General features: G+C 43.3%; 1 protein-coding gene across 1 annotated transcript in view; it reads left to right on the top strand.

Annotated features, from left to right (window-relative positions):
- The window catches only part of GUCY1A2 (guanylate cyclase 1 soluble subunit alpha 2), a 145021-nt gene extending 125110 nt beyond the window's left edge, over window positions 1-19911 (top strand). The window contains exons 7-8 of the mRNA XM_053385738.1: window positions 3981-4135; window positions 19363-19911. Coding sequence (XP_053241713.1) covers window positions 3981-4135; window positions 19363-19570 — 363 coding nt within the window. The 3' untranslated portion in view covers window positions 19571-19911. The remainder of the gene's footprint in view (window positions 1-3980; window positions 4136-19362) is intronic.
- The last annotated feature ends 7684 nt before the right edge of the window (window positions 19912-27595 follow it).

The following is a 27595-nucleotide window of genomic DNA, read 5'->3' as shown; positions in this document are numbered from 1 at the left end:
GCAGCAAAGTCCCCCAATGCTTGAAGATATGTCACAAACCCACAGAGACCCAGTTCCCTGGGATATTTTCTCCTCTTTGAAAGACCTATGAATAATCATGCAAAAATTTATATATTTCTTCTTTATACTATGTACTTGTTTTTCACCCTCCTTTCTCCTTACAGAGAGCTTCTTATTTTTGCTGTTTCTATAATATTGATTCAATTCTCTGTCCCCAAAGACCTCATAATACTAGAGAAAAGGATATTTCAGAGAGCTGGAAAACATTCACGTAAAAGATAGTGAAGTAATATTCTCATATTTTCTCTCACAAATCCTGTCTTTTATAAAAATAGGCTTTGGCTTTCTTCCCTTCATGCTTGGCTAACAACCTGAAGTACATTTTGTTAACTCTCTTTTGAAAAATAGCACTGTCCATTACAGACTTCCCTTCATTTACAGTTATGCGGAGCCCAAGACAATGCGCAAGGATTTAAACCTGAAATGTATTAGTAGCCAAATTGTAAAGCAAGGACTGTTCGCAGGGAACATGTCTAGAATGGATCATGTATATGCCAAGGAAGGAGAAGAAATAGAGGAAAACAGGAGTCAACCAACCATGATCTTAAAAAAAAAAACTATGAGGAAAGAAAGAAACCTTTTCATTCCGCTTACAGTAGCAAACTAATAATAAAAATTTATTGCCGAGCACTGCCTTCAGGTTGGACACTGAGCAGACCTTTTGCGGAGAGCTGATTTGATTTGGCGACCAAATTTAACCTGACTGATTTAGATTCTTATTTGGTTTAAGCCATGTGGTCTCCTTCAGCTGAGCGTGTATCCTACTCATGTTAATTAGCTAAGAAATGTCTTGCTGAAGGAAACCAGGTTCAAGATGCGCTAAACATTACTGTATTCCTTAACAGAGGCAAAGTTTAAATAGTGTTGCAGAAGGAAGACTAGTGGCCTGAAGGAGGGCAAGTGGGGATGCAGCTGTTGTACCACCGTCCAGCTCTGGCCAAAGGACGGAACTGCCTGGCCCCACACCAGCCAAGGATGCCTCCATGCCTCAAATATTCCAGAGACCATATTCCTTGACCCCTGTAAAAACTTCCAGGTCAAGCATGGTGGCTGCTCTGACCTACTAGGAGATTTGGTCATAGGACTGCTTTCGACCCTCTGTCCTATCTCACCCCATAAAACCACAACTAAAAAGGGAGTTTCTCAGATATAGAGCAACTTCCTTCTGTTCACGCACAGTTGAGCATTTCGGTAGTGACGGGCAAGATTTCCATGTTTCTATTTGTTTCCATGACTAAACACCTGATTTGTTTCGTTATTCATTTGGTGATTCATATTAGTTGCATTCTCTATTTGTTCAGTTCTCGTTCATCTAATTACATTTGTTTTCATCTGCATTGTTGTTTTTTTCTTTGTTCCTTTAATGCCAGTAGCAAAAGCAGAGCTGATTTCCATAGCCCCTGCTGGCAGCCTTCACTTGGTTTCCCCAGAATGCCCCAAGTAATGCATTGTCCCCCTTCTTTTGCTCAAACCTCCCACAAAAATATTGGTGGGAAGTTTTGAAAAGGAGAATACAGGTCTGTTGTGAAGAGAATTGAAACTGTGTTTGAATGTAATGATGATGTTGATGATGATGTCCATCTGACTGGGTTGCCCCAGCCACTCTGGGCAGCTTCCAGAAAATTAAAACATCAGACATAGTAAAACATCAAACATTAAAAGCTTCCCTATACAGGGCTGCCTTCAGATATCTTTCAAAAGCCAGATAGTTATTTCCTTGATATCTGATGGGAGGGCGTTCCACAGGGTGGGCGCCACTACGAAGAAGGCCCTCTACCTGGTTCCCTGTACCCTCACTTCTCACAGTGAAGAAACCACCAGAAGGCCCTCAGAGCTTGAGTTCAGTGTCTGGGCTGAACAATGGGGGTAGAGAAGCTCCTCCAGGTATACAGGGCTTTGAACGATGGGAATGCTAAGTGCTGCAGTTTAAATACCAGGTGTTGCGATTTAATGTTCAAAGACCTGAAAGGCCTGGTTCCCTGCCCCAAAGCAGGATGCTGTGCAATCCAAACCACTGAGCTGGAGCATATTCTCCAGGGAGTTGACAAAGCAGATCGTTCCAAATGACACGAGTGGACGAACCAAACCAAGAAGGCAAACATGGATGGCTGCTCTTCCAGTAAGGAATCTATTTCCCAAACCTGAACACTCTTTCCTGGGCAAACGAAGCAAAACCAAAGTATAATTCCTCTTTATAAGCATTTGTGCCAAAAAAAAAAAAAAAGACTTCTGGTGGCGTTCCAGCTTTCCCAGTCCAATGTAATATGCTTTCATGCCTGACAGTTTTGAGAATATATGCAGACTGAAGGTTGCCAGACTTTTGTTTCAACTCAGGCCGGAAGAATCGCAGGGAGATGAATGGTTTCTCTTTTAAACAGGAGTGACATGGAAAGCAACAAGCTGGTCCCGCAGCCTTGTTCCTGAGCCTGATCACAGCGCAGATGAGATGAAGGCTCATCTCATTGTGAATCCAGGAAGCCACAAGTGCTATGGAATATTTCCAAAAAGGACCCGATCCGATGTGGGGGGGGGATCTCTAGAGCAGGCATAGCCATCATTCAGGCTCTCCCATCTCTGATTTAATTGATTAGATGCAAGGAGGCATTGGTTATATAATTTTTCTTACCCTTTCAGCCATACTTAATTTGCACTCCCACATTAAACAGACTAGGGAAGATGCAGCCATTAAAACCAGCAGGCCATTGGGCTGAAACTCCTGATAAAAAAATCTCATCACATCTCATCAAGGTCACACTGTTTTGTAGTCACTCCAGCTCTGACTGCGGTGAGCTTTTGTGAAAATATCCATAGTTTGATAGTAAATTGCTTGGTTGGTTTGAATCTGTTGGCAGGTGATTTCCAAAGGTATATCTTAGTGGATTTTTTTATATACATGGTGCTTTTCCCCATTAATTCACACAACTGGTTGAGGAGACTGTAGACCAAGAGTGGGGAATTTTGTGCTCTTCCAGATGTTACTGGACTACAGCTCTCATAATCCCTGACAGTTGGTCCTGCAGCCTGAGGCTGATGGGAGTTAGAGTCCAATGCCATTTAGAGGGCCACAGGTTCCCCATTGCTGCGGTAGACAAAAACCTCATTGATGTAGTCAATATGTACATAACTATCTCATACTACTGATTTTGAAAATGGCATGGTAAAGGTAAAGAGACCCCTGACCATTAGGTCCAGTCGTGGCCGACTCTGGGGTTACGGTGCTCATCTCGCTTTATTGGCCGAGGGAGCTGGCATACAGCTTCCGGGTCATGTGGCCAGCATGACTAAGCCGCTTCTGGCGAACCAGAGCAGCGCACAGAAACGCTGTTTACCTTCCTGCCACAGCGGTACCTATTTATCTACTTGCACTTGTGTGCTTTCAAACTACTAGGTTGGCAGGAGCAGGGACCGAGCAATGGGAGCTCACTCAGTCACAGGGATTCGAACCACTGACCTTCTGATTGGCAAGTCCTAGGCTCTGTGGTTTAACCCACAGCGCCACCCGCGTCCCAAAAATGGCATGAGCGTGTATTAATTGGCCATGTTTTCGTATACTCTGTCAGTGGCCACAAAGTTGCATACCATTTCATCTGTTGGTGTGGTTTTTTATGATTATGAAAGTTAGCAACATGAAATATTCTGGGGTTAACCCAAATGAAATGAGATGTGTTTTACTACAGTGAAACATGTGGGCTCATGCCTATGCTCATGCGCACGCACACAACACTCTTTCACATTTTTATCTGACTTCTTCAGAAATGCAAACCAGAGTATTCCTGACCATCTGGATCTGCGGCTATTGATACCAGTTTAAATTAACATCATACTGGATTCTGAGCATCCATTCATTCGCTAAGGGAAATAACAGAAGATTCGACGTAAGAGGTTTCATTTTTTATTGTTTTTCCCCTTTCCCTTAACAGATGAGGATAGGGATTCACTCAGGATCTGTTCTGGCTGGAGTTGTTGGTGTGAGAATGCCAAGATACTGTCTCTTTGGCAATAATGTCACCCTAGCAAGCAAATTTGAGTCGGGAAGTCATCCTCGTCGCATCAACGTCAGCCCGACAACATACCAGTAAGTACTCAACAGCCTTTCTTTGCGTACTCTGCTCTAACTATGCATCCCATGATCTTCTTTGAACCTTCGTGCTTTTATTCCTAAATGTATTATTATGAGAGAAATACATGAACATCTGGAAATAAAACAGTATGTCCCAAAATAGCAAAAAAAGAGAGAAAATATTGCATATTTCTGAAGGATAGAAGGTTAGCTGAATGATAAATTAAGAAGATGTTAAATTAACCAACAGAGGATTTGTAGGTGGATGGTATAGACAGGGAGTTGGCAGGCAATCCGTAACTTCCAGGTGTTTCTGTTTAGATTTTTATTGATTTAATTATAAAGATTTCTACCTTTGAGTGTAGAAATCTGAGGCCTTCCAGATGTTGTTGAACTACAGCTCCCATCAGCCCCAGCCAACATGCCTGACGGCCAGGAATGCTGGGAAACGTTGTTCAGCAACATCTAGAGCACCAACGGTTCTGATTTATGCACTTGCTTTCAGGTGAGGACATTGGCATTTTCTTCTCTATTTTTTTAAAAAAAATTGACAGCAATTTGGAGGCATGCGGCTTTCTCAGCCTTCAGCATTGTTTGGCTGCTCGTATGATTTCTCCTTTTAAGCAGCACCAGGGCTTACGCTGTATTTATACTTCCCCGTTAGTCTCTACGTAAAGGAAATTTTATGTAATTGTCTGCACTCAGAGCATGAGGCATTCGCCACGCTAGAATACAAAGCAGCTAGAGACTGGTGTTTTTAAAAACTCATTAAAAACAGGCGGAAGAAATGAAGCAAGCTCACTTCAGATAAAAATCATGCAACTGGGGAGGAAGCGCGGTTGCTTGTACAAAAGGCAGGCATGTTGAGCAGACTTTTCACGGCAAAATAGGCAGGGACGGATCGTGATGGATGAAGAGCGGCCGAGCAGAGACTTGGGAATACAAAGTAGTTCTGGACATGGTCAGGAGAAAGCGAAGCCCATCTCTGCAAATGCTGTTGTCAGAATCCACTGCAGCACTGACTTGACAATATATCTGAAGGAGAATAATCGGGGTCTAATTTCCCTAATGCAATTCTTGTACAGGCTGCTTTTGTTCTGCTTTTGCTTTGTTTTTTTTAATTGTTGCTTTGATACTCAAAACTCCCTGTGTAAATTGGTATTCGACAGCTGGTCCCTAGAAATCAGAATGTGATTTAGGATATTGGAATGTGGCTTACAATGTGAAAACAATTATTTAAACTGTAGCTTGTTACCTGGTTGAAGAAACTGTCAGTTAATCAGAAGCCACCTGAGATCCTTTGACTGGAGGTGCCAGGATTGCATGTTCTCCTCCTGAGCTATGACCCTTCCTTCACCCGTCCCCACTGTCCTCCAACGATAGGGCAAGAACATTCTTGCCAGCATGCAAGATCATTAGCCAACCGAGACCCAACAACCCAGCCAGGATGCCTTCGTTATTTCTGTACAGTACCCATGACTCACGTGGCATGAGCCATCTGGCGGATTCTGGCATGCTTTCACCATCTGTTGGCATTAACAATCCCCTGGCAAAACCTGAAATGCAGATTTTGACTTTTGACACATTGTGCGGCAGCTTTAATCCCTTAAACGGCGAGACTCTGAACCTGACCTCGGTGGAAATTGAACAGTATAGAAATAGTTTAAACGAAGAAATGTTAGTCAGCTGGAAAAGAGGAAAGAGCCATTTGGACCACCTCATCCAACAGACAAACACCATCAAGGTGACGATGGCAGAAGATGTGGTCTCATGAAGCAGGGTCAGCACTGACAGACTCCAAGGTCTGTACAACAGTTTAGTTTTTCATCGTGGTACTATTTAGCATTCCTGAGCCCATGGTTTAGATGCAGAGAGGGCCCCAGGTTAAACACCTGGCATCTCCAGGGGTTTTTCGTGTTCGTTTTTTTAAGGATTTGGTAGTAGCTGATGGGGAATTATCACTCCCTACAATCCCAGAGGCTCACCAATGATCTAGTTCAGGGTTTCCCAAACTTGGGTCTCCAGCTGTTTTTGGACTACAAATGGGATCCTCCTAACAGAGGGTCCTGGTTGCACGCAGGCCCCAGGGCTCTCCCCCTACAGGGCTAATTGGTGGGGGAGTAGCCAGAAGTCCCGGCCATTGCCCTGGGATCACGCCAGGCTGTTTTAGCCAATCGCCGGAGGGTGGCGTGATCCCAGGGGCTTTAAAACCAGCAACGTGATGCAAGTAGGGGCACTTGCTTCGCGCTGCTGAACACCCACCCTCCCTCCCTAGATTTAGGCAGAGTCACTTGGCCTTGCTTTGGTTTGGGTTGCCTGTTTTAGAACAGGGGCTGGGTAGGATTTTTTTCCATTTGGCAGATTGGCTTTAGCCACTTGGTTTTTGCCTACCCCTTAGCAATTGTCAGGACACATTTTAACAGTATCCCAAGGGTTGAAAATGGGTTGTGGGTGGTGCTGTGGCTTAAACCACAGAGCCTAGGGCTTGCCGATCAGAAGGTCGGCGGTTTGAATCCCTGCAACGGGGTGAGCTCCCGTTGCTCGGTCCCTGCTCCTGCCAACCTAGCAGTTCGAAAGCATGTCAAAGTGCAAGTAGATAAATAGGTACCGCTCCAGCAGGAAGGTAAACGGCGTTTCCGTGCACTGCTCTGCTTCGCCAGAAGCGGCTTAGTCATGCTAGCCACATGACCCGGAAGCTGTACGCCGGCTCCCTCGGCCAATAAAGCAAGATGAGCGCCGCAACCCCAGAGTCGGCCACGACTGGACCTAATGGTCAGGGGTCCCTTTACCTTTACCTAGCAATCGTCACAACTTGTAAGGTAGCAGTTAGGCATTGGCTCAGTTGGATTGTGGGGAGGGGAGGTGCGGCCATCACCTGCCCCTCCAGGAACTGGGTATTCTGGTAAAGGAATCTGGGGGTCCTGGATCTCGTCCGAAGCCCGCTTGAGGGGCTAGGGCCATGCCAGGACCACAGGAACCCCGGGGTGAGCTTCGGTTGGTCCTCATCGACCTTGCTTCCTCGTTTGGTTTACCCCATTGGGCTATCACCCAGAGAGGTGGAGTCAGCTATAGTTGGGAGTCAATGCCTAAGCCAATACTGCTCACGTGATTGTATTTCAATAAAGTTGTGGCCAAAATTTGCCCAAAAACTTAAAGCTAAAATAAGTGTCCGTGTGAAGTTATTTTCGGGGGTGGGTCCTGGGGCCTTGGAGCGCAACCCTGACCACTGGTCCTGCTAGCTAGGGATGATGGGAGTTGTAGTCCAAAAAGAGCTGGAGACCCAAATTTGGGGAACACTGTGTTAGATTATTCTGGGCTAGCTGATTAAATAGTGTGGCCTGCATAAGTCAGGATCCTGTGTTCTTAAGAGGTGCAATCTGATGCTACCATTCAGCAGGAAGGACTTGCTTCTGTGCCTGGGTTGCTGCAACTGTTTCAAGTGTTTGTTTCACAGAAAATAATGCATTTTGCGGTAAAGCAAAGGGAGGAGAGCTCATTAAGGCGGATACACTGGAAGACTTGATGTTGAAATGCCTCCTCTTCACTAATATGTGTACAATATCTGTGCAATACTCTGGCTACCTTTGTAAACAACCCATTCCTGTGCACATTAAAAAGGGGAAAAAGGAAGACATGATGCAAGGAACAGCTTTACTAAATGCCCAGCCAGCGAGCTGTGAAACTGAAGTAATTGCTTATTTTAGAGATAATTTCTCTGGTTTTTGAAAACTGCATGAATAATGAATTTGTCCAATGGAAAGTAAAGACTTTTCTCCTTATAATGTGGTTGGGGGAGGCGGTGGAGAGAACAAACAGGTGTAATCCATGATTACTGTGACATTTACAAAATCTAAATAACCAACTTTTGGGGGGAGGGGAGAGCAAATGGTTAGTTAGTTAGATTAGTTAGTTAGATTAGTTAGGATTTGTTTTGTATTCTGCTCAGAAGGACATTTGAACATGTGAAGCTGGTTAGACAGAGATTGTTAAATGGTTCCCACTTCCAAGGCTGGGGATGCTTTGGCTGCCCAGATGTTGCTGAACTACAACTCCCATCAGCCCCAGCAAGCATCGCCTATGACCATGGATGATGGGAGTTGTAGTTCAGTCCACCCTTTCCCCATGTAAGAGCTCTCTGCCACTAGATAAAGGGAACTTTATTTCAACAAGGCTGCCCTTTATCAGTCAGTCTAAAAGCTTCCCTTGGGTCACCCTGAAGCTTCTCCAAGTAGCATAGTTTATGACCAATACAGGAGAGACATGTTTTGTTGCAGCTGGGGCAGATGACCTATAACCCTCCAACAAGCAGACATAAAAGATTAGCATTCCCATATAATACACAAGTCTATAAAAGCAGAGTTCATGCAAACAGCCCATATCAACAGCCCATATACACCAGTAAAATTACAGTAAAAACATAATAGGGGAAAAAACCAATTTAAAATACAGGTTAAAATGCAATTTAAAATGCAGCCTCATTTTAAAAGTAGCCCGTAGATCAAAAACATAAGGGGAGGGAAAACATAAGGATCAGACTGAGCCCAAACCAAAGGCCAGGCGGAACAGCTCTGTCTTGCAGGCCCTGAGGAAAGGTGTCAAGTCCCGCAGGGCCCTAGTCTCTTGTGACAGAGCGTTCCACCATGCCGGGGCCAGTACTGAAAAGGCCCTGGCCCTAGTTGAGACCAATCTAACCAGCTTGCGACTTGGAACCTCCAAAGTGTTGTTAATTGTGGACTTTTGTGGCAAGCAACAATGGGAGAGAGCTCTTGCCTTCATATCCTATTTGTTGGCCTTCCCAGAGGCACCTAGTTGGCCACTGTAGGAAGCAAGATGCTGGTTTCAATGTACTTTTGGTCTGGTGCAGGAGGGATCTTATTATCTTCTTGCAATTTATGCCTGTGTGCAGGGCTGGAAAAATCACAATCATATTTCTGGATGATCTGTTATTTTTCCAGTCCCACCTATGACTCAAGCAGGCTGATGCTATAAAAGCATGGATGTTTATTTCTAACCATAACCACCATTCGGATTATAAATGTTACATTATACAAAGCCAGAGATACTATTTTTTTCCAGACGAGAAGCTGCCTTACAAATGTGCATTGTGAGCAGTCATCCCATCAGCTTTCACATGGTAATCGCATTTTGGAATGATCTTTGTGAGCTTTCGGCACCCATAGCCTGCCTGTGATAGAAGTAAGAGTTTACAAATCTAAATATAAGATTTGCTGTCACCTAGCAACAGTGCTGAACTTTGGGTCGGCCTGCTCCTATCTACACCTGTCTGGAAAGAAAGTCAAGATGTAAAGATAGGAGGATTCGCATTAGTTGTTGTTGTGTTTTTTTGTAATCTTTTCAGAATAAAAAAAGGTCCTATTTATTCTGGAAACATCTGTGTGTCTCACACCTGTTTTCTTGTTTGCACAATCTCTATGTCCAGCTCAGCAGATACATGCACAACGCTGGCCCCCTTCAGGTTTTATGGAAATTTAAACAAATGGGGGTGGGGATGGACGGTATGTAGAACATGTGGGAAGCTGCTGCAGATACAACACACTCATAATTTTGGACACCTTCCAACTTGTGGAAGATGACAATGCAATGAACAGGGCAGGGCTCATGCACTCACCCATACTGTCTCTGCACCACCTCCAATTTACTAGACTAGCACTAGTTTAAAAGAAATTTAAGATATCCACCCACCTGCACTTAAGTTGATTCAGAAAATCGACACCAGGATCATTCCTTCTGGAGTGGCGGAACCACGTGTGATAAGAAACATGTGTTGCGTTCCTCCTCCCTCTCTGAATCATGTAATGCACTTTACCTTGTCTCATTACTACTACTACTACAACTACTGCTACTATTTGGATCTGTCTGTCTTGAGACCATGGAGGAGTGCATCTTCATTTAATTAAATTTGCATACCGTCCTTCATCCGTAGATCTTGGGGCGGTTCGCAACATAAAATTACAATATAAAAAACATGCATAGTAAAAATGAGAACAAAAACAGACCTACAACACATTTTAAAAGGGCATCGGGTGTCAATCGGCCAAAGGCCTGGTTGAAGAGGAACATTTTCACCTGGCACTTAAAGGTGTATAATGGAGGTGCCAGCCAAAGCTCCTTAAGGAGAAAAAGAAGAGTTTGGATTTGATATCCTGCCTTTCACTCCCTTTCAGGAGTCTCAAAGTGGCTAACATTCTCCTTTCCCTTCCTCCCCCACAGCAAACACTCTGTGGGGTGAGTGGGGCTGAGAGACTTCAGAGAAGTGTGACTAGCCCAAGGTCACCCAGCAGCTGCATGTGGAGGAGCGGGGAAGCGAACCCGGTTCCCCAGATTACGAGTCCACCGCTCTTAACCACTACACCACAAATGGGGAACCACAGCAGAAAAGGCCTGTTCTCAAATTGCCACCCTCCAGACCTCTCCTGGAGGAGGCACACAAAGAAGGACTTCAGGTGCTGTTGCGCTGATCACTTGTTGCCTCACAAAATCAGGACTCGGGGTACTTTGCACTGCACATTACGGAGGAAGGGAAGGGAATTTGATATGGATTGACTGTGTTTTTTTGTAGCAGTCCTTGTTTCTTATAGCAAGTAGAACATTGCACCCTTTTTTTTCATGTTGACTTTAACACCTCAGCAAGATTTTCCTTGCTTTTAATAGAGGACAACTCAACACACAAAAAGTAAGAGTAGCCACACTGACCCTTAAGAAAACGATCTGTATTCGGTCAAGAAAATGCAACAAAAAAGTGACCAACATCTCATTGTTAGGAGTCACCAACATGATGCCCTCCCGATGGGGTTGGACTATAACTCTCATCCTGCTTGATGAAGGGCCCTGGTGGCTAGGGCTGATGGGAGTTGGAGTCCAGCATCTTTTGGAAGGCACCATGTCAGCTACCCTTGGGCTAGATGGGAAATAGAGCAAGCAGGGGGAGGAAGAAAACGTTGGCTGATGGTGAACTCACGGAGACTGCATCTGATCACAGTCGTAAAGATGGAACGTGGGAGGAGGTAGCAGACATTCAAATGAGGCTCCCTTGGGTGCTTTGCATGTTTCAGAATGCACTTTACTTCTTGACAGATAATGCTCCTTCTTGGCTCTTTTGTACATTGTGCAGGAAAAAAAACCAGGCTGAATGAGCAGAATGAAGTGGGTAGAAAAATGGGTATTGACCTCCATTTTCTTTATCTCTGCTGAGGTTAAATTCCAAGAAAGAACAAAGGGTGTGGGCGTGTGTGGAGCTATAGGCCAATGCCAGCAATTCTTCTAAATATTTACCAGCTTTTTGTTAATTGTACCAAGTACAAACATATTGTGTTTACTTACCTAGGAGCACTGCAAGCATATCCACAATATACCTACGTTTCTCTTTTTATCTTGTGGAATTATAGAGCTTTGTACAGGAAGAAAACAGGTTTTTTTATGTGAGCTTCTGGTAAAAAAGACAAACCTAGGAGAACAACACAAAGTATAATTTTTGCAGACTGCCAAGGTTAAAAAAGAGCTTGATTTCCTACGGGCTAATTCATACCACTACCACTTTGGGGCCATAATTGTGGCTCCTTGAGGGATTAAAAGTTCATGCAGTTGTGTGCGTTGGCTGCAATCAATGCTGCCTTTGCCATGGATTTTCCCCACACAGCACATTGTTATTTATATAGCACCCTCAGTGTACATTGCACTTCATAGCAGTCCCTCAAGCAAGAGAAGAGAGTGCTCTTGTGCTTGCAGTTTTCCCACAGGCAGCTGGTTGGCCACTGGGAGAACAGGATCTTGAACTAGATGGGTTCTCCATATCTTATGCCCCCCCCAGAAGTTGCTGGACCACAACTCCCATCATCCTTTGGCCATTAGCTATGGTGGCTGGTTCTGATGGCAGATGGGAGCTCATCTGTAGGGTTGGGGAAGGCTGCTTTACAGCAGCAACATTAAAAAAGATACATCTCTGTCCATAGAATGGTGGCTAACAGGTTGAGGTTGAATCCTGACAAGACAGAAGTACTGTTTTGGGGGGACAGGGCGCGGGCAGGTGTGGATGACTCCCTGGTCCTGAATGGGGTAACTGTGTCCATGGAGGCACAGGTCAATTCTGTGTACAGGGCAGCTGTCTCCCAGCTCCATCTGGTATGCAGGCCCTACCTGCCCACAGACTGTCTCACCAGAGTGGTATATGCTCTAGTTATCTCCTGCTTGGACTACTGCAATGTACTCTACGTGGGACTACCTTTGAAGGTGACTCGGAAACTACAACTAAACCAGAATGCAGCAGCTAGACTGGTGTCTGGGGGCGGCCACCAAGACCATATAACACTGGTCCTAAAAGACCTACATTGGCTCCCAGTACATTTCTGAGCACAATTCAAAGTGTTGGTGCTGACCTTTAAAGCCCTAAACGGCCTCAGCCCAGTATACCTGAAGGAGCATCTCTGCTCCCATTGTTCTGCCCAGACACTGATGTCCAGCTCAGAGGGCTTTCTGGTGGTTCCCTCACTGTGAGAAGCAAAGCTACAGGAAACCAGGCAGAGGGCCTTCTCAGTAGTGGCACCCACCCTGTGGAACGCCCTCCCATCAGATGACAAAGAGATAAACAACTACCTGACATTTAGAAGACATCTGAAGGCAGCCCTGTTTAGGGAAGTTTTTAATGTTTGATGTTTTATCGTGTTTTTAGTATTCTGTTGGGAGCCGCCCAGAGTGGCTGGGGAAACCCAGCCAGATGGATGGGGTATAAATATTATTGTGGTGGTGGTGGTGGTGGTTATGGCTATGGTTATTATTATTGAATCCTGCAATATACAGGCAGAAACGGGAGATGCACGTCCTAGCACTTGCTTTTCATTTTGGCAGGAGTCTGTCTGCCTGTCTCATAGAGAAGTGCCGGATTGGGCTGCCTCTCGTATGCTATTTTGTCTTTAATGTCTCCCACTGGTAAAACTTCACATCTTAGTCATTGCACATTGCAAGTTATCTTTTGTGTTCAGTATTGCTTCTGTTTTATTTGTTAAGATATATTGGAAAAAATCAGTAAAATATTATATATATATATATATATTTTAAAAACCCATGAGGAATGGCAGTCACACTTCGTTAGACTTCATTCATCTTAGACCTCATTAAGATGCTTCATATAGTTGCCTCCACACATTTAGTTTACATGGAGAGTGGGGAGCTTAGTCCATGCCTGCTGGCCCCTCCCCAATGTTGTCACCCAAGTGTTCATGTATTTGTTTGAGACAAACAAAGAAGAACTTCAGCGTGCCAAGATCTACGCACATCATCATTATTAGATTGTAGCCAACTAAGTTCTACTCAGTCTAGACCCCTTGGGGGAAATCGTGCACTTGAGTGAAACCCAATGTGAACAACTCAGATTCAGAATACACTTTGTGATGGTGATGATGACGACAACAATTTATTAGATTTGTGTACTACCCTATACCATAGGCATACACTGAGGTTACGTTCTGATCCCCCCCACAAGTTATAACACAAATATATCTAATATATAAAAAGGAGAGAGAAAAACAGTGTCAGAATGAATTTTATCTATTATTTATTTATTATATAAACCATAAATATGGTCTTGAGTGTATATAGACAGCTGCATCTATATAAACATTATTATATTTCTATCTATATACAGTGGTGCCCCGCAAGACGAATGCCTCGCAAGACGGAAAACCCGCTAGACGAAAGGGTTTTCCGTTTTGGAGGCGCTTCGCAAAACGAATTTCCCTATGGGGTTGCTTCGCAAGACGAAAAAATCTTGCGAGTCCCCGCGGTTTTTTTCCGCTTTCCCCCCCCCTTTTCCTAAGCCGCTAAGCCGCTTATCAGCTGTTCCGCTGATAAGCCGCTTAACAGCTGATTGCTGAAAGCCGCTAGACCGCTGTAGCGCTAATCCGCTAAGCTGTCAATGGGCTTGCTTCGCAAGACAAAAAAACCGCTAGACGAAGAGAATCGCGGAACGGATTCTTTTCGTCTTGCGAGGCACCACTGTATATGCAGTGCTTTTTTCTAAAAAAAAATGTTTAGGGGTACTCTCATTTTCCCAATATTGAAATACTGCCCCTCAATGAGACCAAACTTAGATTCACAAAATGTTTAGGGGTATGCGTACCCCCAGAAAAAAGCACTGTTTACATCTATATACATACTTGCACACTTGCATGCATAGACAGATAGATATACCGTAATGGAAAAACAAAAGCTCCAGGAATTCACTGCAGAAAAAACCTTGCAGAGAAATCAAGACAGCTTCCTCTGCCCCTTGTCCTGGCAATTAGTGGCTAGCTATGATATCTGTATTGTATAACCGACCAGCCAGTAATTACTCTATCGTATTGCATTTTATAATCCACATTTATGTATTATTCAGGGGCAATAGTGCATGAATTGTTCAGTTGCATGAGAAATCTAATGAGATATAAAACATTTTAAAAATACATGAGCAATCATAATGGGTACTTTATTATCATACAAATAACTTTGGCTGGCTTAGCTTGCTTTTACTTGCAATTTGGGAACTAACTTTTGATCTCAAATTATCAGCATAACAATAATGAGTATAACAACCTTTGCTTGTAACAAAATGCGATGTTTTGGCCAATTAATAATACACAGAGATATACAGTGTGTGCATGATTTTCACAGTGGATTACAATCTTCTTCCCATTCTAAATGCTGCACAAGGCAAAATCAAGGTGGGACAGTGCTCATGTCTGGCAACAGAATGGACTCCTCCCTCCCCAATTCCATTTGCTAGGGGTATATACTGAAGATCTCTTAATAACCTTTGTTGGCCATAGGCAACAAAAGTGATTAAGCATGATAGAAAGCTAGAAGTTCTCTCACCCTTCCAATTACGTTGGGCTTCTTAAAACTGTTCTGCGGCTTAGTGTGGCATGTAGGCAATGGGGAAATCTACGTAAAATCTAAAGAGCAAATGTGATTTTTCAGTTTGAGTATATGGGGGCTGTGCTCCCCCTGCAAAAAAACACAAAAAACCCACACAAGGGTCTTTTTAATGTGTGGAATCATCTTCTCTCTGATATGTCAGTGTAATGGCTTTAGGGGTTGCTTGTGCGTAAATAGCCGCCGCTCTGAGCTAGGTTGGCTGGTTAAACCATTTCTCGCTGGACAGCCATCCACTCCGTGGCTGTTCAGTCGCTGGCAGAATCCGTCAGTGGGCGTTTCTTAAACCTTTTCCAACATAAAAGTTGTTTGATGCCCAGTCTCCTCCTACTCTCCCTGCGCGGAAGTCTACTGCACAGGGAGGGCGTGGGTAGCGGAGGACCTGTGCTCTCCCCGCTGGTGTCCAGTGAAGAGTCCCGGAGCCTGCTCTCTGCTTCCCCCATTGGCCCCCCTCTATCCCTGGTGTTGCGCTGATTTTCTTCCCCAACAGGAGACCTGCCTCTCTCCCTGCTTGGCTCCTCTCCAGCATCGCTGTGGAGCCTCGCCTCCTCCTCTAGTTCCGATGGCAGTTCCCTGACAGTCAGGTTTTGACACTAGTGTTATGTTATCACTCTTTGACCTGGATCCAAAGCTTTTTGGTGGCTCCATTCTCAAGGACCAGGGGGCTGATTCACCTCATCCAATAGTCCGAGGAGTTCCTCATCAGGGGATCCTCACATTGGACTCATGGGTCCCTGTGCTCCTCAAGGACTTTGTCTTTTGGGATGTCCAGTGTGGCCTTTAAGGACTCATTGCCTGGCACCAAGCCAGGGCTTGGCATGACTAGAGCTCCAGGAGGACCTCTCCAGACTAAGTGAATGGGCAATTAAATTGCATATGCAATTCAATATTTAAAAAGGGTAAAGTGATGCAATTCAGGGCCCAAGAACCTTGATTTCACATATATGGTCGTGGGATTTGAACTGGCAGTAAGTGGCTGGGAATGAAAACTTGGGGTCGTAATGGATGACCGCTTGAGGAAGATGTTGGCCCAGAGTGCAGCACCTGTGAAAAAGACCAATTCCTGCTGAATAACTAAAATGCAGGATCCCAGCCCTCTTTTGCAGCTTGCAGCCTGTGAAAGAGTTGTGAATGGGATATGCAGAGCAATCCTTTGTTGGTCTACTTTGAAGTAGGTCCCATTGGGCCCGATTTACAGAGGGGTGTTTTTTTTTACCTTCCATGTCTCAAATACTAGCTTTCCATATCATGTTGCTCTGGAAACTGAGGAGAGTATCGAAAGGATATAGGACATAGTGGTATGCTGCTCAAGGGGGAGGAAACCCAACTGACTGTGCTAATCCCTTGGGAGGACTTAAAAGAAGCACTTGGGACACCATCCCCTTTCTATACAAAGGGCATCCAGAGTTTCTTACCAGTAATAGGATTAGGGAAGGAAGTATTTGTTACAAGTGGAAGATTCACTTTAAACTACTTAAGTTGTTGAAAGGGTCATGGGTAACACAGTTGTGGCTGTGGAAGCCCATCAAATGAAGAAATAAAAACTTCATAGCAGAATTTATAGCCTGCGCTAGCAAGACTGAGAAAAGGAGCCTTGGTGGAAGAGAACTGGTTAATGAGGACTATTAAATAACTTCTTGGTCAATAGTCCTATCATATATTGAGTCAGACCAGTGTTAACTGGTAGTAGCCAAGGCCTGAAGCAGAAAGAAATTTGCTACTTGGCCTGAAAATAAAGCAAAACTACAGAAGCCGTGTTTAATTCAACATATCTAACAGTAGCGTATACAGCAGATTTTCTGTAGAAAGCTTTAAGGGGGCATATTTAGTCCGTATTGCTAGCACTAAAATTAAAGCTGTTTCTATTGTTCTTGATAAACAGGACTTGGGAATTCAAGGAGGTTGCATTAACCAATGGCATATTTGGTACTCTCTCTAGTGTGGTTGATTTATCCAGCTTTATAAACAGTAAACCATCTGCCCCAAAAATGTACACCAGAGCTTTCCAAACTGTGTGTCGCCACACATTAGTGAGTCAGCTGCAGTGTGTAGGTGTGTCGTGCGAATGCTCCCTGTGCTCCTCCCGGGGCTGGAAAGGGGTTAATTTAACCTGTGGTTTGCTAGTAAAACTGAATTGGTGTGTTGCGAAGTGATGCATGTCTCAAAAGTGTGTCACCAACATGAAAAGTTTGGAAACCTCTGATCTACACTTATCAGCAGAAGACAAAGTGAGCAACTGGGGTTTTGAACCCTGGTCTCTCAGGTCAACCAATCAGTTCATGCTTTTTAAATATAAGAATAGCAATATTCCTATTTTTGCTTCAACCCACAACCTCATGGCAACCATTATGGGTCAATCCTTGCAGCAGCCATTTTGTGGCTGGTGCTCACAACATCCTCTCAAAATTCTAAATGGGCCCCTGAGCCCAGAAAAGTTGGTGACCACTGATCTATTCTATTCTTGATGGACTTGAGTAATGTAATAGTTGTATTATGCCACTAAGAATGGTAGTGTCATGAATAAAAGAGTGTTGGACTAGCAGGTAAATTAATTGTTCAAAACAGGCCAAATGCAAACACATCTACTGTCAAATGTATTTCTGTATTTACTGATGTTCACCTGTTATGGTAGATATCTCATAAGCTTGATACCCCAATATCTGAATCTAAGGCTAAATTGTATATTAACTGAATTTTCTTTCCCATAGAAACATGTTCTACTTGCTGTAATCTTTCAGTTAGAATATATCACCTATATATATGAATGCTAACAGCTTTTAGGTCCATTTTGTATAAACAGTTATTAGGTCTATTTTTTTCTGAAAATGGGGGAAAGCAGCAAGAAATGGATTTGGCTAGTATCTGAATATTTTGTGAATGCAGTTCTTGTTTGCTGAGGGTATATATCATCAGCTGAAGCCGTATGACTCCTACAGAAAACATTCGGGGATTATACTGGCTTTTTGCAGAAATGTAAGCTTCCATATAATTTTTACAGCTGAAAGAATGGATTTTGCTATCAAGCTCAAGGGACCTGCTTGGGCTCAGTATAATGGTCTGAGACTTGCAAGGTCCCTGGCAGGGACGGCTGTTTCCAAAACACTTAATCCCCAAGCAGATACTTATTCATCCCACACAGCTCCTCTTGAGATAGAGTGTGTGTGCATTTCTACTTTTGGCACAGTCTTTGCATTGCCTCTCATACCCTTAAAGGATCTGTCTGGCCTCTGTATGGATAACGTATTGACTGTGCTTTACGGTAGCACAGAATCCTCTACCAGCAGTGGAAACTGTGCCGTAAGCTCCTATATTTCTTGCCATAGGAATAAACCCTGCTCAAAACCTTTGAACAAAAAGAATACTTTACCAATATTGTATTGGCAAATACAGACAAGTTGTGAGTCAGAAAGATTGGGGAGGTGTGTCTCTTCAGTTCAATTAGCCATATTGGTCATCTCTCACCAAAACAGAGTTGGGCCATTGGCTCAGGCATGGCTCCTAAATTTCTATTTGTAAAGAACAGGTGGCAAATGGAACTATTCTGAATCCAAAGCACACATAGCACAATTCCACGTTATTTAATGTGTTAGCTTTTAGGCAATCTTTTCTAATTTACGGTAGTTCCATACTTTGGCAGGGAAAGGGGAGGTGCTGGATGCTGAGATTTCCAGATTTAGCTATGTTCTCTTATAACTAAGGGTATAATGGTGCAGCTACTCACACTCTTGGGTGAGACTGATTATGTAGACCCATTTCAGTCTGGGTCCCCCAAACTGGTTGGAGGATCAAATTGGCCCTGCTGGATGACCTTTATTAGGAGAGAAACAGAGTGTGCGACATCATTGTTTCTCCTTGATCTAATAGAGGATTTGGATACCATTGGCTAGGCCATGGTATACTCTTGGATCACCTCCATGTTAGGAGTTGGAGGCACTGTGTTTCTGCTCCTACCTTCATAGTCAATTTCAGTGAATAACATTGCCTTTGGGTCCCCTTCTAACTGAGCTGTGGGGTTCTGCAGGGCAGTATTCTGCCCCCAGTGCTACTTGACATCTATATGAAGCCATTGGAGATAGTCATTAGGAGATCTGAAGAGCAGTATTCAATGAATGAATAAATATATGAACATGGATTGCTCAATCTCGCGTTGCCAATTGTTACCAAGTGGCCAACTGATGCTACATTTTGTGCAGAAATTATGAAAATCTTTAATCTTCTGAGCCTTGTAAAGTTGGTCTGCATTGTAGTTTGAAAACTGCAATTCAACACTGATTTTTTGTTTAATCTCTCCTCCCTCCCTCCCCATCCATCTCCAGGCTTCTGAAAAAGGAAGAAAATTTTATCTTCATTCCTCGATCCCGTGAAGAGCTTCCAGACAACTTTCCAAAGGAAATCCCTGGGATTTGTTATTTCCTGGAGGTCAGAACTGGTCAGAAGCAGCCAAAGTCCTCTGTCACATCTGCCAGAGTGAGAAAGATTTCCTACAACATTGGCACCATGTTCCTCCGGGAAACGAGCCTATGAGGCCTGCTGCAGATCAAAGACTCATCAAAAAAGCACAAACCCAGAACTGGGTCATGACAGGAGAGAGGAGATTCTTTCTGTTTCACTGCATTGTTCCAAGCAAGCAGTAAAAGCTCCGTGAAATGTCAGGCAATAATTCTTTTTAAAGGTGGGTGACTGCAGTCCATAAACAAACTGGAAAGGGTCAAGGGAGGGAGCAGGGGTTTTTATTTTTTAATCAAATTAAAACAAAATACCTTCCTGTTGCCAGAGCTACTGTTGGCCATAAATATCAATGTGGTAAAAAGAAGAATCCAGATTGAGTTGCTATTAATGGGGGAGGCATTCCACAAAGCATTGGGCCTCTTTCTCAATAAATGGAGCATTTGGTATATTGTTTTGTTCTGTTCCGAAACAGGTGGGCATTTCCTTTTATCTGAAGATGTAGTACCCCTGCTACTTCTTTAAACATCCAGCATTCACGCCAACAGAATTGGGGTAGGCCCCCTTCACATGCATCTGTGAAATGCATGTAAGAGTCACGGTAGCGGTCCTTGCTGAATTGCTCTCAGAAGTTGCACCAGCTAAACTGATTATGATTCATTCCTGCGTTGAAAGGAAGGTTACCTAAATATGCTTCTTGGTATTTTTTTATTTTTAAAAAAACAACACTTCATACAAATACTGTAGAGATCATTTATAATCATCTTAGCAGGAAGTATTGTAATTCTGCATATAATATCATAGGGATTTGGGCTACTTTTTATACATTTCATTATCTGGACTATATTTCACATGCTGTATCAGATGTGAGGCTAGGCTACTCCTGTATATTTTCTGCCATCTATCTGTCAAAGCTGCTGCTGCTGCTGCTGCTGCTGCTTCTTCTTCTTCTTCTTCTTCTTCTTCTTCTTCTTCTTCTTCTTCTTCTTCTTCTTCAGATTATAAGAAATGCCATTTTGCTGGGGGTTTGCAAGAGCTATACTTTTCATTTTTTGTTTAGTAGATGTTTATGTCTTGCATATTTAAACTGATGTTCAATATTTGTCCCGCTAGTAGTGTTATGTCCTGGCATCAGAACAATGCAAGCAAAGTAGTTATTTTCATACTCATTGATTGGTATATTATTGGAAATCCTAAAGCCCCAGAGTAAAATAATTGTCCTTTGTAATAAAACGTGCCTAAAAGTGGGTGGTCCAACATCATGACCTCATTGTGCTCTGAACTTCTCCCAAGCTTCCAGCTATCATTGGGGGGCATAAGATACCTGTTGCCACTGGCTTTGCATTTCCAGTTACTAACATGGGTAGAATATCCAGTTATTAATGTTGGCGGGGTGGGGACAATCCATCTGTTACGTTGATTCTCATCATTCAGTTTCTCAAGATTTGATATATTTTTAGAAGTATCCCCTCAAAATACCTTTCAAATTCTGGAGCTTCAAAAGTCCTGGTGCCATTAATATCCTTGAGACTACTCTTGAGTAAGCAGTTTGAGGACTGTAGTCTAGCTACAGCTTTGATCAGCAGTAAAATTCCACTTGTATATGTAGATAATTTCATGTTCATTTTTCATGCAGACTAATTCAGTAAGAGATTTTCATTTACAAAATTGTAGTGTTCCTTTGCCTCAGCAGTGCGTCATGCCAAGCCAAACTTTAATATGCTCTGAAAAACATAAAACCATGCATGGGGCTTTACTCATGAAATCACAACACGGTGAAGAATTTAGAACTCAGAACTGGTAAAGGGATGGATTCTTGAAAAATTGCCCATTTAGCCTGTTGCAGCAAAAACAACAAAGATCTTGTGCCATCTTAGAAACTTAGGCTGTAATCCTATACACACTTAACTTGGGAGTAAGTCCCATTGAATTCAGTGGGATTTACCTTTGGGAAGACATGTACAGAACTGCGCATTAGAAGATTTATTGTGGCATAAGCAGGGTTGGCCCAATTACAAAGAGGAATGAGACAGTTGTCTCAAGTGGTCAGCACAAGGGGCAGTGAATTATTGGACCCCCTGCTCACTTCGTCATTAGTTGGGTTGGCTGCCCATCAACCCCTCTCACTCCACCCAACAAGGCAAGAGTCTTGGTGCCCTACTCCTCCCCCCTGTCTCATCCTGCTCTCAGTGTCCCACAGGGCAAGGCCTTTTGGGTGAGGTAGGCAGGAGACTGCCTAAGGCAAATCACAGTGGCTAAAGAGACTGTTATAATGCCACAGAGGGCCCCCTTGGGTAAGGTGAGGAAGGAAGGGTGGAGAGGGAACAGTGGGGAAGACATCAGCACCAACACTTACTTGGGAGCAAAGAGAAAGGATGAGAAGTAAGGAAGGATGGCAGGAGGGAAGACGAGGACACCATCTGCAAAACCTCAATGAAGAGGGAAAGTGGTGATGGCAGAGCCACTGCCTGCCTCAGGTGGTGCAACCCCATGCGCTAGGCCTGATCATAAGCTTTCGTAGACTAGGGTCCACTTCATTAGATGCAGAGAGTATTATCTTTGTTGGCACATCTGTTGCTGCCACATAGTGATGTGTGGAGAGCTGGGCTAACAGGAAGAAGATCCCCAAGCCTTTGGGCATTGGTACCCAACTTCAAGCCAAGGCCAGCTTCTGGGGGGCAACAGATATCTGTTGCCACTGTTTTGCAATAAAATAAAATAAATTGCTCCATGGAGAAGCAGCTCCCATCATTGTAAAAAGGAGGCCAAGTATGGGTTGGGAACATAAAGGCCAGATGGAGGACCTTTGTTGAATTAATTCTTGGATTTGATCGATTGTGTTTGAGATTGTTTTGACATGCATTTGGATTTGACTTGTTTTACATTCTGATATATGCTGTGTTTTGTTCTAATGACATTCCTTCAGATATTTTGTGTTAACAGAGCTGGGGTGGTAGTACTGTTTTGCTGTTGGCGGCTTTGGGCTTTTTTTTTTAACCAAAGCTGAGTGGGGGGAGGTTGAACTGTGTACAATGCCTTGAGCTCCTTAGAGGAAAACGTGGGGTAAAAATGTAAATAAATAGCCAACCACACAAGAGGGAGCATTATGCTTCTGAGATTGTGGTGCAGGGCAAAAGTGTATGCACGATAGAAACTGGCGCTTTCTGGAACGTGGGCTCTGCATCCCCCTGGGATTTGAAACTGAACGCTTCCATTTTCCCTCTATATTTATGGATGGATAGGCAGAGATATACATGCACAAGATACTGTTTCATGCATCCAACAAAGTGTTCTCTAGTCTACAAAAGCTGATGCCACGATACATCTTGCTAGTCTTTAATGTACCACAAAACTGGCTATCTTGAAGCAATTCAACACAATTTCAGTGGAACCTTGATGATTTATGCCCTGTGTGATCCTTGATACCCGAAGGTGAAGCATAGAACATACTGTATTTCTCTGGTATTGTGTCCCTGGAGCTTCCTTGACAGTTAAAGAGGTGGCTGGCATATTGCTTCTGCAATGGTACCTTGAGCAGAATGCTAATTTGAAGCTGAATGTTGCCCGTGTCTTACAGATGAACACTCAAGTGCAGGTTTGTACAGCAGTTCTGAAGTTTAAAAGCAGAACTGGAATTTAAGTTGAAGTCAAAGGTTTTGGAGGATGCTGTGCTCTTCGCTGCAAAGAGTGTGTTTCTTCTGAGAACAAGGTTGTTTCTCTAGATTCATTCATTTACAGCAAATGTTCTCAAGCAGTGAGTTGTGGGCACAGACATCTCCCAGACCCCCTTCCCCTGTTGATGGGTCTGGGTCACCATGTGCATTGTTTGGTCCTACAGGCAGTTTTCCTAATCCATCCTCATGACTGGACCACCCACTCAGGACATCAGTGAGGGTACCATATCCATTGCAAGCTTGATATCCCTTTCCCAGGCCTGGGGCTTTCCAGACAATTCAGCCAACATGGCCAATGGTCAGGGAGGATAGGAATTTTAGTTTGAAACATCCAGATAGCGTCAAGATGGGAAGTTCTGCCTTAAAATATATTGTGATTAATAGCAGTTGAGAGTGGAAATAGAACCCCTGGTGATAATACAGTGGTACCTCGCAAGACGAATGCCTCGCAAGATGAAAAACTCGCAAGACGAAAGAGTTTTCCGTTTTTTGAGTCGTTCCGCAAGACGACTTTCCCTATGGGCTTGCTTCGCAAGACGAAAACGTCTTGCGAGTTTGTTTCCTTTTTCTTAAAGCCGCTAAGCCGTTAATAGCCGTGCTTCGCAAGACGAAAAATCCGCAAGACGAAGAAACTCGCAGAACGAATTAATTTCGTCTTGCGAGGCACCACTGTAATAAAATAAGTAATAACTAGGAATAAGATAATAAGATAATAAAAATTAGCCTCCCTGGCATACAATGCAAAAAGTCATTTACACACTTGCTTGGAAGCAAGTCCCATGGAACCCAGTTCAACTTACTTTTGAGTAGACATGCATAGGACTGCATTGTTAGAAGTCTCTTTTTGTAAACTGGCCACAGATGATGCTCTATCAATATCGGTCATTTTTCTCAGTACAAGCCCATTGATGTAAGGACATTATTAAAAATTAGCGGTTCTTCATTGCTGTCCACCCTCTAACAGAGCAAAATTAGCCATATTACCTTTGGTTCAAAATCTGTTTTCATAAGGTACAAGGCAGGGCTTGAAGTATACCTGTGCGAAAGGTTGTACGTTTCCCCATACATTGTAGCCATTCATAGCAGAGTCTCAAGTCAATATCACATTTATGTTTTTTCACTTTTAGCACAGCAGATTACCTCTGAGAAAGCTGTTGGTTGCTGCTTTATCCAGCAATATGCAAGCTATTAGCAGATAGACTGGGGGGGTGGGGTGGCATCTTATACTACATTTGAATCTCTAAACTGGAGTCATCATGGAAACAATTTTGCAGTGAAATAGCTTCATTTAGATACGAACTTTAAAAATTTGCTTCTGAGTGCTGAGCTTCCAACACACACATGGTCCCAACAATGAAAATCATTATGATTATGGAAATCATAGGGACAGTGGGAACGAAATCTACCAAGCATTATGGCTATGTAATCTCCTCCATTCATTGCATTAGGATTTGCAGGGGCCTTCTGTTCAACCTCAGTTATAATTAAGGGACGTTGCATGGCAACATTGCTTGGTGAATTGTTCCCATTGTTTCTAGACAGGTAGAGAGACTAGGAATACTAATTCCTTTGAACAATAGTGTCCAGGAGGTAGGAGTGATGGTCCTGAATGGGGAAAAAAGCAGAACCACTATAATCACAGAGATCAGTGCAAAACCTAAACAATTGGGTATCATCATCTCCATGGAGATAATGGCTGTGTTTGCAAATAAATCAATTCTCTCAAAAGAAAGAATAGCTTCCCACAAAGAGCCTGCAGACAGTGCTTTTTATATATAAGCATCTTCAAATGCGACACCTCCCAGACACCCATTTTCAGTGCATTGTACCAAGTGATGTGCTTCCGTATTATGACAACTAAAGTTCCTTTGGGGGCACGTTTCTCTAGCTCATTGTGTGAGGGAAGCTTGAGCGTATTGACAGTCTTGCCTTTTTATACTGCTGCAGTGGCCAGATTATTTGATATTTGAAAAGCATGGGCATTTTTCATTAAATCAAGAATGACCTTCCCGCCCCCCCAGCTTTAACTAAACAGATGCTGTGGACCATATGGTCCAATTGCCCCTCGTTGAGAGAGACATTTCGGATTCAGCAAAGCTCTGCGGCTTTCTAAGTGCTGGAAGGCTGTTCAAATTGCAAGGTGTGAGCAGACAGTGTTTTGCAAAACTTATCAAAAGGAACTAAGGCAACATTTTAGAATGTAAATGAATGCAGTGCTATCCAAATGAGAGATATGCAAAGGCATTATCTCTGTTTGCTAGGACAATTTACTACATTAGTACCTTTCAGTGGCACACCATCCAAGTTCTGAATTATAGGCTTGTTGGTCTTGCCTTTGGGGCCTATGAGTGGAGTAGATGTTAGATCACTAACTCCATGGATCTAGGAGCTTTAAAAAGAAGGCAGTCTAATCAAGACCTACGCTTGAGAAAACTAAAGCTCAGAACTTGTTGCAACATAATCATATTTCAGTCATACATGACAATAATACTATCTGATTTTCATGTTTCCAATACAGTGGCAAGGAGTCCATTTCTAAAGCATGTATTCGTGCATACCTATGAAATGTACCCCTTAGGTTGAAATAGATATTATGGTTTATTGTTGATTATTTCTACAGGACTCACAGTGTACAGAATGCTGTACCGTCATCATCTCAACAACCTTGTAGGGCAGGTGTAGCCAACACGGTGGCCTATAGATGCTGTTGGACTACAACGCCCATCATTCCTGACCATTAGCCATGCTGGATGGGGCTGATGGGAGATGCTGTCCAACATCTGCAGAGCACCACATTGGCTACCCATGCTAGACTCTGTGCTGTAGGGCCACTCAGATCAAATCAAGCAAGGATTTGAACTTTGATCTTGCACAGATCAAAACCGCTAGTAGTGTTGCCTCTCAGAATATTCCAAGTCTTCCTAACCAAATCATCTCATTCAGAATGCTTTAAAACTAAATTGAACTGCAGGCTTACAAAGTAAGTTTTGCCAAGGCATGCTCTGGTGCCCTCAAGCTTTTCACATGTTTGTTACTTACATATAGCTCTTGCCAGGGTGCAGTCAAGCAGAAGTCAATATACAGACTTACATGGGAGAAAGCCTCATTGCATATGGGCATCCATAGCATTTTGGTTAGTCCCTCTGCATTGCTCTTAGTCGGATTTAGCCATGCCTAACTGGCAGGGTTGCATCTTTTAACCTCTGATGGTGCCTCTCATCTTCTGAACTATCTGAACATCTACATCTTACACGGCGGATGGCATGTATGTCACTTGCAGTTCTATATAAAATCTTAATTCACCTAAGACATCCCTATGACGTTCTTATAAATCCTAGAGATCAACACACAGATGATGCCCTTCAAACAAGCCAGTATGTCTCCAGGCAGAGACTATGTGGGGAGGGACATTTATACAATTCCCAGGCACTACACTCTAGATTGCCATGGATTTTAGGCTATCTGTTAAATTATCTTTTTAAATTGGTAGCAAACCGAAGGATTTAATATCTCCACACACACATTACTCACATGCATCAAGTAACTGTGCTGGAAATAATTGGGGAAATCTGTTTCTAGATTGCAGGATTGGCTTCCATGGAGATTTTTTGAAAAATGTTGAACAGGTGTTATTTAAGAATGCTTACTAAATACAGTATTTTTGTCTTGAAACATGGGTCTAAACTAGACCAAATGAGTATTTGCAAACTCTACTGAATCTCCTCTGCTGTCCCATACCTCTTAATGTATAGGAACATAGGAAGCTGCCTTATATTAGTGGAAGACCACTGGTCCATCTAGCACAGTTTTGTCTGCACTGACTGCCAGCAGCTCTCCAGGGTTTCAGGCAGGAGGCTCTCCCAGCCCAAACTGGAGGTGCCAGGGATTGAACCTGGGATCGTTTACATGCAAGACAGATACTCTACCACTGAGCTATGGCCCTTCCCAATATATCCTATCTTATTTCACTATGGCCAGTAGGTGTCAGAGCCTTCTCCAGTCCCTATTTGTGCCAGAAGATAAATCATATCAAGAATGGATCATTGGCAGATGGCACTAGGATTGCCATACAACATTTACCACTGGTAAGTGGTATGTTACACCTGCCAGAATTGAGAAGAAGGAAATTTAAGCAGTGCATCCATGTGCCACCTGTCCATTTTAGGTCAGTACCATTATTTTGATCACTTCCAGGTATGTTATAATCACTTACATATTTATCAGCCACTCTCTAGCCATTCTAGTAATTCTTTGTAATATATCAATTACTCAACGTTCAGCAAATCTGCCAAACATTACTAAGAGACTCAACCATCATTTACAAAGCAAAGCAAATGCAGTTGAATAAATGTTGCGAGATGAGTAGAAGTATCTCATTGGGGGGGAAAATGTGCTTTTTAGTAGGGCTTGACATATCCATTCCTTGTCA

This window comes from Podarcis raffonei, chromosome 4 (assembly GCF_027172205.1).
Source record: "Podarcis raffonei isolate rPodRaf1 chromosome 4, rPodRaf1.pri, whole genome shotgun sequence".
NCBI classification, from domain to species: Eukaryota; Metazoa; Chordata; class Lepidosauria; order Squamata; family Lacertidae; genus Podarcis; species Podarcis raffonei.
Note: the sequence above shows the minus strand (reverse complement) of the source record. Positions and strands in the feature narration are given on the sequence as shown.